This window comes from Squalius cephalus, assembly GCF_949319135.1.
Source record: "Squalius cephalus genome assembly, chromosome: 1".
Lineage (NCBI taxonomy): Eukaryota > Metazoa > Chordata > Actinopteri > Cypriniformes > Leuciscidae > Squalius > Squalius cephalus.
In genome coordinates, this window is record NC_137122.1 from 41,062,203 (window position 1) to 41,072,400 (window position 10,198).

At 38.8% G+C, this 10,198-nt stretch overlaps 1 protein-coding gene across 2 annotated transcripts; it reads right to left on the reverse strand.

The window, feature by feature from the left end:
• Window positions 1-1,834: 1,834 nt before the first annotated feature.
• Window positions 1,835-8,876, reverse strand: eif3d (eukaryotic translation initiation factor 3, subunit D). Of its 2 annotated transcripts, XM_079863847.1 has the most exons (17): window positions 8,750-8,876; window positions 7,783-7,908; window positions 7,624-7,669; window positions 7,366-7,502; window positions 7,167-7,252; window positions 7,015-7,087; window positions 5,705-5,826; window positions 5,491-5,623; window positions 5,202-5,349; window positions 4,118-4,168; window positions 3,586-3,716; window positions 3,386-3,471; window positions 2,889-3,018; window positions 2,664-2,806; window positions 2,370-2,562; window positions 2,024-2,117; window positions 1,835-1,926 (listed from the first exon to the last, which is right to left on the reverse strand). In XM_079863847.1, exons 2-17 carry the CDS (start codon window positions 7,903-7,905, stop codon window positions 1,913-1,915), a joined length of 1,710 nt encoding a protein of 569 aa, XP_079719973.1. In that variant the 5' UTR covers window positions 7,906-7,908; window positions 8,750-8,876; the 3' UTR covers window positions 1,835-1,912. The 2 variants fall into 2 exon arrangements, with proteins under 2 accessions (XP_079719973.1, XP_079719974.1); XM_079863848.1 differs by lacking the exon at window positions 4,118-4,168.
• Between the last annotated feature and the right edge of the window lie 1,322 nt (window positions 8,877-10,198).

Here is a 10,198-nt window from a genome sequence, read left to right on the forward strand (position 1 = left end):
TGGAGTAATGATGCTGAAAATTCAGCTTTGCATCACAGGAGTAAATTACACTTTAAAATACTAAGTTAAATGGTAACAATATATCACAATATTACTGTTTTTTTCTTTAAAGAAAACTTTATTATATGCCTTTACAGGGTTTATACAGAGATTCTTGAATTGAATTTACTACCTTTTTACCACCTATTTTACTACCATCACAATATTTTTACTACCAACACGGCTTCAAACTTCAACTGTAGCAGTGTTAAGTGTTAAGTAAAGTGACAAGTAAAGACATGAAATATCTTTCCATCCAGATTTTTTTTTCAAAACGCTATAAATCCATCCAGATTTTTTCCAAAACGCTATTAATCCATCCAGATTTTTTTTTCAAAAGCTATAAATCCATATTTTTCCCCAAAAATTGATGGTTTGTCTTTTTAAAAAGTATTTTGTCTTATTTTGTGTTTGCATTTGAGGAAAAAAACCTGTAGCCTAACCATTCGTTCTCCATTAAGGATGCTTTTAAAACTTTCACAGAGACATCAAACAGAAAACACAAAGCCTCTCTTTGAAACGAATTTCGTTTTGTATTAATTTTATCTTAATTTTAATCCACGTTTCATTATTTTGTATAATCACAACACGTTCAGACATGAACCGAAACTCAGCGTATATAGGCTACTCGCCTCACAGACCTAAACAAATTAGAAATATCCTATATCTATTATCTACAGAAAGCTTGAAATTTCTACTTTTAACCAGAACCATTCAAAACTAAATAAAAGTAGGCTATAGGCTAATCCGTAAGAAATGCATTTTTCTCCGGCGCGTTCACTACTGCGAAGATCGCGAGTCAGTGTCAACTTCATCTTTGCAGCTGACACAGAAACACTTGATTATTAATAAACAATTAAAATGTCATAATATAGTTTTTACAGCGTTTAGGTGCCGTTTATATGAACGCGTCACCACTGCATGAGAGAGAGAGAGAGAGAGAGAGAGAGAGAGAGAGAGAGAGAGAGAGAGAGAGAGAGAGAGAGACACACACACACACACACACGCAAGGTCTCTCCCTCTCTGCCGTGCGCTCGCTACACGGTTTGCATGCGCGCTTTTGCTCGCTCGCTCTAGATTCGCAGGAGATTTGAACTAATTTCCAGGCATCATAACATTACAAAAGGCAATTGTAATATTTTTTTATTACTATTTTGGTATGATGAACATTCACTCGCCAGTGTGGCGGATAGCCTTTTGAGATTTACTCGCCAAACGGAAAATCTAACGCACTAACGAAAATTTACTACCTCGTCAGATGACGTTTACTACTTTTTACTACTTTTTACTGGCCTTAATTTGCCATAATTTAATTTACTACCTTTTACTACCTTTTACAACCCCGCGGAAACCCTGCTTTACTATTTCTTATACCCCCTTATCAATAAATATAGCATTTATTGTTTTTTACACTTGTCAATTTCAAACCATTAAGCATCAACAGTGTGGCTGAGGCATATTTAGTTTTATTTTAGGGCCAGAAACAAACCATTTAGCAGCTATATTTAATTACAGTGTTACCTGCAGAACTTAATGTCAGACCATTCATTTACATTTATGCATTTCACAGACACTTCAAGGTATGTTTATTCCCTGGGAATCAAGCCCATGGCCTCGGCATTCCTAGCACCATGTTTTAACAAATAAGATTGTTCAGAATCAATTCTTAATAAGAAAGGTCATTTGTATTGCCCTCACGCTCCATAACCTAATCTATAATAATAATTGAATTTGCAAAGGCATCCCAGCCCGAGCGTGCTCATTTTTAAACAGACAGAGACATCACCACAGTACATGAATAATCAACTATCTTTATTCAGCTCTTACAGCATTGAAACACATAATGCTAGCAGCTGTGGTAGTTGATGACGCCTTAATTGTCTTCATCTGTTGGAAGAAATGAAAAAATATATAAGAAACAAAGGTAACCGGATAAAAAGTATGGATAAACATATTGAAGTGACAAACAATCAGCTATCCTCACCCTCTTCATCTTCTTCCTCGTCCTCATCCTCCTCCTCTTCGTCTTCATCTGAGCTGAAGGTTCCATCAGGCAGGCTGTACACCCTAATTACTTGCTGTTAAGGAACACACACACAAAATAAAAAAAGAGTTATGGATTTTACGTAGATTATGGCAGAAAAATACTTTGAAGTTGCCAAGGTGATTCCTACTGGCACAGCATTACAGCTAAAATTAGCACCATGCAGGTGTGTAAAACAGTACATTTCATTTCTACTCAAGATACGTTTATAATAAAGAATGTTTGATAGACAGTATGTCAGTAAGTCAAATATCTCAATTCTACAATGCAACATCTTTCACTTTACCTTATTCGGGTCTTTGAGGATGAGGTATTTGCCCTCCTCCAGCTTGCGACAGATGTCGATCACACAGCGCAGGATGCCCCAAGCATTCTCCATGCTCAGGTTAATTTGGCTGGCAAACTCATTGGGCTTGAACTGCTGTGTGCCAAGGACGACATGCCTAGACGAGTCCTTGACATGATAACGGGAGACGTACCTAAAGAGAAAAGAACATGTAGTGAGAAATCAGACAGGACAAAGACTCAATTTAAGAAACCAAAATAACAAATAATGTAGTGACGGTGGTATTGTACTCACCCTAATTTGAGGTACTCAGATCCCGCAAGAATAGCACAGCACGTCCAACGGGCCAATTTGTAGCTGTTGTTCTTCAGCTCTGTGGCCAGAACCGCTCCCCTCTGGGAATCCAGTTTCTGTCTCCAGTCCACTCCATTGCAGTACTGTACAGAGAGCAAAGAATTATATCACCTGTATCTCTGAATTGGCCAAATGCAATTATCCATCTCTCTTTTTGTATCTTACTCGGGAGTCCCACTCATTCAGGGTCTTGACATTGATGAAAGAGACTTCTCCATTTGCTCCGGTCATCACTCCATCATGCTCACAGCGGACCATGAGGTCAATGTCATCCCCCAGCTTCCACCTCCGGTACCTAAGAATCAGTCAGGGAAGGTCACCATTTTGAATTCAGCATAATAGTTAGTAATGTCCCTTATAATAAATGTATTCTTCATTCTTAGGTTTTGTTCAAACAGCACTCAAATATGATTGAACGAAGTCAATTTTAGGACAACAATTCAATGTTACTGATCAGAATGAAATACATATCCAATCAAATCTGATTTAAATCCACATATGGAAATAAGAAAAAGAAAAAAAGACAAGAAAATAAAAAAATGGGAAAAGAGTTTTGCTGCCTCACCTGTCTGAACAAAGATTTAATTAGTAAAAAAAAAAAAAAAAAAAAGTATAATATAAACATACACACACTTATTTTATTTGCAGAGGTCTGCACATACCTGTAGGCAACAGATGCCACCTCACTCTTCTCCATGTCCTCCTCAACAAATGGGTTAGAATTGGGGAACTTGTACCTCTCTCCTCCCTGACACCAAATCAACAAAAAATGCATTCATACAAATGTCTTTGTCTGAAACAGAATATGGATGTAAATGTATCATGTTAATGGCCGGTTTACTGTGGAAAAACACAAGCATACCATTCTAAGACACTGCTGGCTGAAGTTGTGGTTGATGTAGGTGGCCTCCATAGCCAGGTTTCGGGGGGAATTGAGGGAACTGCCCTCGTCCTGAGGCGGCTCATTCGCAGTCTCACTCACAGTAAGCAGGTCTACAAGGGAGAGTGAGTTTAAGCTTTCAAACTTCACATTTATTACTTTATGCAGCAAAAACACAAATAATTGGTATATCAGGGCTTAACGGTTATGATTTTTTCATAAGTAGTTAGAAGTTTAGGCCAATATTTTCAATGGCCCAACTGAAAAAAAAAAATTGCCATTTATAAAAATGTTACACCTTCCAAAATGTTAAATAATGAACGTGTGAGAGTTATAGGCTATATGAAATGTTATAGCCAGGTATGACGGCGCTACTGCAACACGTCGCCGCAGATGAGCAGAATCTCTTCAGCAAGCCAATGCACAAACTAACGTAAATTAAACAAAGTTTGGTGTCACCGACGCTCAAAACACAATCATCTTCATTAAAAGTAGTGAGACTAAATGATCTTACCAGTGCTGATGCTGCTCTCTCTCCTATTGCTGTCTTTGTTCTTGAAATTAGCTGATGATAAATAAAATGCAGCTCATATCTGTTGCTTTCGTTGACGTGAACTGAGGAATTGAGGATCGAACTTATATTCGTTTTGCGGAGACACATTTATGTGGCCATGTGTAAATGGAACCGTTTTAACATATCAGATAGCTACCTGATCAGTAAAAACGCATGAAGTGAACAGGTGCAAACAGGCCCTTAGTATATTGGATCCGTGCAGCTCTTAACCAACTACTAAACCTGCTGTCGTTAATGAAAACAACAAAAGAGAAAGTTTCACTTCTCTTGACTGAATCACTTTTGTAACTAAGAATAAGTGCACATTTAATTTACACTGAAGACTATGCACTGTTTTGGTGTATATATATATATTTGATTAATATACTATATTATACAATGTATGTATTTCTGATTTCTAGTGCTTGAAGTTTTTCAGGTAGGCCTATTTGTAAATTTGTTTTCCTACTGCTGGTAATGAGTTTCTTTGGTATTATTTTATCACCATTTACTTGTCTTCAGTAAGCTTGAGAGTTTATTACTTAGACTAGTATTAGTTTTATTTGTGATATTCAAAATGGTGACAAGAATTATGAAATGTCAAGGTGATCAAAAATGTATCTCAAAAATATTACTAAAAGCAAATATAACTACATTGTGATACATATCATTATCGTGAAATAAAATCACTCATTTTGTGATATAAGATTTTGATCATATCTCCCACCCCTAGCAACAAAACCTCATCGTTGTTAACCAACTTGACGTTTTTAATTTGGTGACAAATTTAATTCTCCAGAATTTGCAACAACAGTGCTCAACAACTAGCAAGGCATAAAAAGTAAATTAATGAAGATGAATGCAATACTAGCTGGCACTCTCACACTGACCCTGGGGCAATCCTTATTGTTGAGCCCTGCATATCAAGACAAGTGCAAATTTATAATAATCCCTAGAGTTAAACCAGAATATGGCCAGCATCAAGACACTACGGCCTTTTGACAGCCATTAAAATGAGCAGCACTCAACTGAAGCACATGCTTACCAAAATCAGAGTTGTCTCTCTTGTCAAAAAAGAGCTTGTTGCCCACACGTTGAACGATAATATCCCAGGAGTTGACTGAGCGTGTGCAGCACATCAGAGTTGCCAGGATGGCATCGGTGGCAAACACATTGCCCTGGGTCTTTGCCAGCTGTGGATGAGTTGTGTTCAGAAAAAGCTCAATTAGCAATACTATTTATACTAGAAAAGACAGACACATCAATAAAGTGTGACTAGACACCAGCAGCAATGACAAACAAAAGTGGGCGAGGGTAAGTGTGCTTCACAGTACCTTGCGGATCACAGGGTCATCCGTGGTGGTAACGGTGTGAAAGATCCTCTTGATGCTCTTGAGTGGTTTCTCATTGCGTGTGGTGATGCGATCGAAAGCCTTGTCGTAGTACTCAAGAGCTCCACAGCACTCACTGAGAAAGAGAAGAACGAGAATGAAGCAGCAACAAACTCATATGAAATCTCGATGACATGAGTGATGTCAGAATGCTCACACGTCGATAGGGTCGGCCACATCCATGTATCTCATCTTCATGAGCCTGGGAAAGTCCATCTCTTCCTTCACCTCCCAGTCACTGCGCACCTCCACCGAGGAGTCCCTGGGCTTGAGCTGGGCCTGAGGTGACGGTAGATGTTTAACGATATTCGGGCAATTGAGAAATAGAAGAGTGAAAAGAACTGATACGTTCATACCAAGTTGATATTAAAACTCAATACTAGTTTAGTTTAGTTACCTATGATCACGCGCGTGAACTCGGCAATCGACTACTTTGGACTTCAACCGAAAAACAGGATGTAAACAGGTATTTGCGCTGGCTTAAATAACATCATTTTTATACATTTCTTTCACATCTACTGCAGTCAGATTCACTCGTGTTCACTCTGAAGGAATCACTCACATTTTCTGTGCACTTGTAATGACACATCAAGGATGTTAAGAGGCTAAAAGCAGGTTTAGTACTTGCCCCATTGAAGTCAACAGGGTGCAAATTTTAAAAATAGAATAACTCGGTGTAGGCAACACCGATTTTTGTCGTTGTTCTCTGTACTGACAGCACTCCAAATGTACAAAAAAATGAGCTCAATGTTAAAATTGACCGGAGTTCTCCTTTAAGCTATAGCAGTTTTTGTGCATTTGCATTATACTGAATTGTTAATTTTTTAAAGATTTTACTGTTTTTGTAAATGAACAAATTTACATCTGTAATCTACTCAAGCTACTGCTACTGTTACTCAACTCAAGCTACTGTCAAATGTGTATTTCTAAGAGACAAAACATCTAATATTAATTTGTGAAATGTTCACCTGTTTTGCAAGAGTTTGTCATGTTCTGATCATAAACAGTAGTCAGAGGATAAAACCACAATTAACGGTCTGGATTCAGGAGCAAAAATCTGACTTTAAACTGAAAACAAATAAAGATTTGACATCTATCGTGATAATTATCGTGATTATTGTGTGATAATTTGTTGGCCATTTTACGAGGTCAAAAAGAAAGGAATATACATGGCTAAATCGTTCACAATAAGACCAATAACATGCATTTAAAAAAAAGAAATTCCATTTCATGTCAACTTTAAGTAAATGTAAAAAGACATGGATAAGAAATTTCACTGAGGGTATTAATAAAAAGAAAAACAACTCCTGAAATAAAAGATCATGCTAAAACATGTTGGTAGTAATTATGGTAACCGAGTGCAAAAAATTGAGACAGAAATAAAACAAAATTAAAGTGGAGGTGAAATGCTGTGTGGCTGGAGATCAAAGAAAAGATGAAAAGAGATGAAAAGGATGCATTTGATACCTGAGACTTCTGATCCCACTTTTGCCGAACACCAAATTGCTTCTGAAATTTCTTCTGCAAGCGCATACGGTCCCTATTCAGAGAAAGATCAGGCTGAGTGTGTGTTGACTAGTTTATTTGTGTGGTTTTCCTACTGGGTAAGCAGAACTCACCTTTCTTTTTGCTTGGCGCTCTTAGGCAGGGTCTGCATGTTGAACTGAGTAAGGGTCCTGCGATCTTTGTCTCTCCGAAGATTCCTCTGTAGAACAGAAGCACAGAATAACAAAGACTTAGAAAAGAGAGAGCCATAGAGGATTGGAGAGAGGTTGGTGTAAGAGAGAAAAAGCTTTAATGTTTAGAAAGCAGCTCTACCTGAGCGAATCGCATACGGTTTCGCTGATAGGCGGTCTTCTGAGTCTTGGCAGTATCCACCAACTGGAAGCTTGTTTCATCCTCCTCATGGAAATAAGCATACTGACTGCCGCCTCCAAACTGAGATGAGTATTTATCTACACAGAACAGAAGAACAACAATTTTGACTGATGAGTGACTTAAGCAAAAAAGAAAGGTCATTTTGCTCACATGTCACAATTACAGTGGGTGAATAAAAATGAATGTGCAAACACTCACTTGTGTATCTCTTATCCTGGTAAGTTGCACCAGTCCAGTCAGCCACCTACATACAAAAATAATTGCAATTAACTTTTAGGAAATAAATACAATTATGATAGTGCACATTTCAGAACATAATGTAAGAAGGTTGGCCAGTGAATATTAACACGAATTTACCTTTCCCAGTCGGTCTCCTTTACTAAAAGGCTGGTAGGGCATGTCTTTAAACTTCTCAGGAACAGCACAAGGACCCCATCCTGACGGATTGTCCTGGATAACAGGAGCATGAAACTTTGCCATTGCCTAAAAAAAAAAATATATATATCCATAACATAAGACACCATTTAAGTACATTTCTATATACCAAAAATTATCCATTTTCTCTCTTATATTTGAGCACTGCCTTTACACTAGAAATTACCAACATATCAAGCACTAAAGGAATAATTTATGCAAGTAAAATGTTGTATTATTGCATATATGTCACATTTACTAACAACAATGATGATGATATATAATACTAATTAAGGGTGGACAATACAGTCTACTTTTTAGCAATAATAACCATAAAAAAAAAAGTCGGTGATGCCGGTTCCGGACACATGACCTAAAATCTCCTTCTCATTGGTCGGTGAGTGTTCTTTTGATAGACGAAAAAGAAAAATAGAAATACACTACGAAAATAATCGTATTTTTCAAAATCCTGCGTGTAAGGTTCATAATGGAACTATTAATTCGTGTTTTATCGCGAAAAATAGCTTCGAATGTTCAAATCTATGATCATCTCCACGGCCGTAGCGCGCGACATCCTCCAGCATTTTACAAGCGGCCATGATGAAAAGCCTCCCCGCTGTCCAAGTCATACACATGTACTCATCCCTCTCCATTTTGACGCAGTTTATTTTTGTAGAAAGCAGATGCTATTAATCTACGAAGACCGGTGACACGGTGTGAACAATGGGGTCTGAACGATAAATAGTAGCGAGGAAGGATTGAGCGCGTAAAAGCAGTTGAGCTAATGGATTTAGCAGTAGCGCACATGCTATGCGAACATGCTTAACTGATCAGTCATTTGCCGCAGCTTAAGTTTTCCGTTCCTGGCTGAAATAATTAAGCGTCTGAGATAATTTCACGCAATACCTACCTTTACTGGAGTACGAATTCGTATTGATTCAAGGATGCACGACTACTCTCAGAAGTGGTGACTCGGTGAGAGCCCGTGCCGTAAAGGAACGCGTCACTCCAATTTTACGACATAAACAAAATAAAAGTCCGCCTGGTTTGCGGATGTGGCCGAAATAAAAGCTCACACTCTGAGCTGGGTGATATGAAGAGGAACAATGATTTAGACTTAGCTTTCACAGTACGTCTGAATTAAAATGGTTTATATTTTCATGTTGTGTGAATGTAAATAGCCTGAAAGCACAAATCAGTTCACAATTTAACACCTAAAGGATTATTAGGAACACCATACTAATACTGTGTTTGACCCCCTTTCGCCTTCAGAACTGCCTTAATTCTACGTGGCATTGATTCAACAAGGTGCTGAAAGCATTCTTTAGAAATGTTGGCCCATATTGATAGGATAGCATCTTGCAGTTGATGGAGATTTGTGGGATGCACATCCAGGGCACGAAGCTCCCGTTCCACCACATCCCAAAGATGCTCTATTGGGTTGAGATCTGGTGACTGTGGGGGCCATTTTAGTACAGTGAACTCATTGTCATGTTCAAGAAACCAATTTGAAATGATTTGAGCTTTGTGACATGGTGCATTATCCTGCTGGAAGTAGCCATCAGAGGATGGGTTCATGGTGGTCATAAAGGGATGGACATGGTCAGAAACAATGCTCAGGTAGGCCGTGGCATTTAAACGATGCCCAATTGGCACTAAGGGGCCTAAAGTGTGCCAAGAAAACATCCCCCACACCATTACACCACCACCACCAGCCTGCACAGTGGTAACAAGGCATGATGGATCCATGTTCTCATTCTGTTTACGCCAAATTCTGACTCTACCATCTGACTGTCTCAACAGAAATCGAGACTCATCAGACCAGGCAACATTTTTCCAGTCTTCAACTGTCCAATTTTGGTGAGCTCGTGCAAATTGTAGCCTCTTTTTCCTATTTGTAGTGGAGATGAGTGGTACCCGGTGGGGTCTTCTGCTGTTGTAGCCCATCCGCCTCAAGGTTGTGCGTGTTGTGGCTTCACAAATGCTTTGCTGCATACCTCGGTTGTAACGAGTGGTTATTTCAGTCAAAGTTGCTCTTCTATCAGCTTGAATCAGTCGGCCCATTCTCCTCTGACCTCTAGCATCAACAAGGCATTTTCGCCCACAGGACTGCCGCATACTGAATGTTTTTCCCTTTTCACACCATTCTTTGTAAACCCTAGAAATGGTTGTGCGTGAAAATCCCAGTAACTGAGCAGATTGTGAAATACTCAGACCGGCCCGTCTGGCACCAACAACCATGCCACGCTCAAAATTGCTTAAATCACCTTTCTTTCCCATTCTGACATTCAGTTTGGAGTTCAGGAGATTGTCTTGACCAGGACCACACCCCTAAATGCATTGAAGCAACTGCCATGTG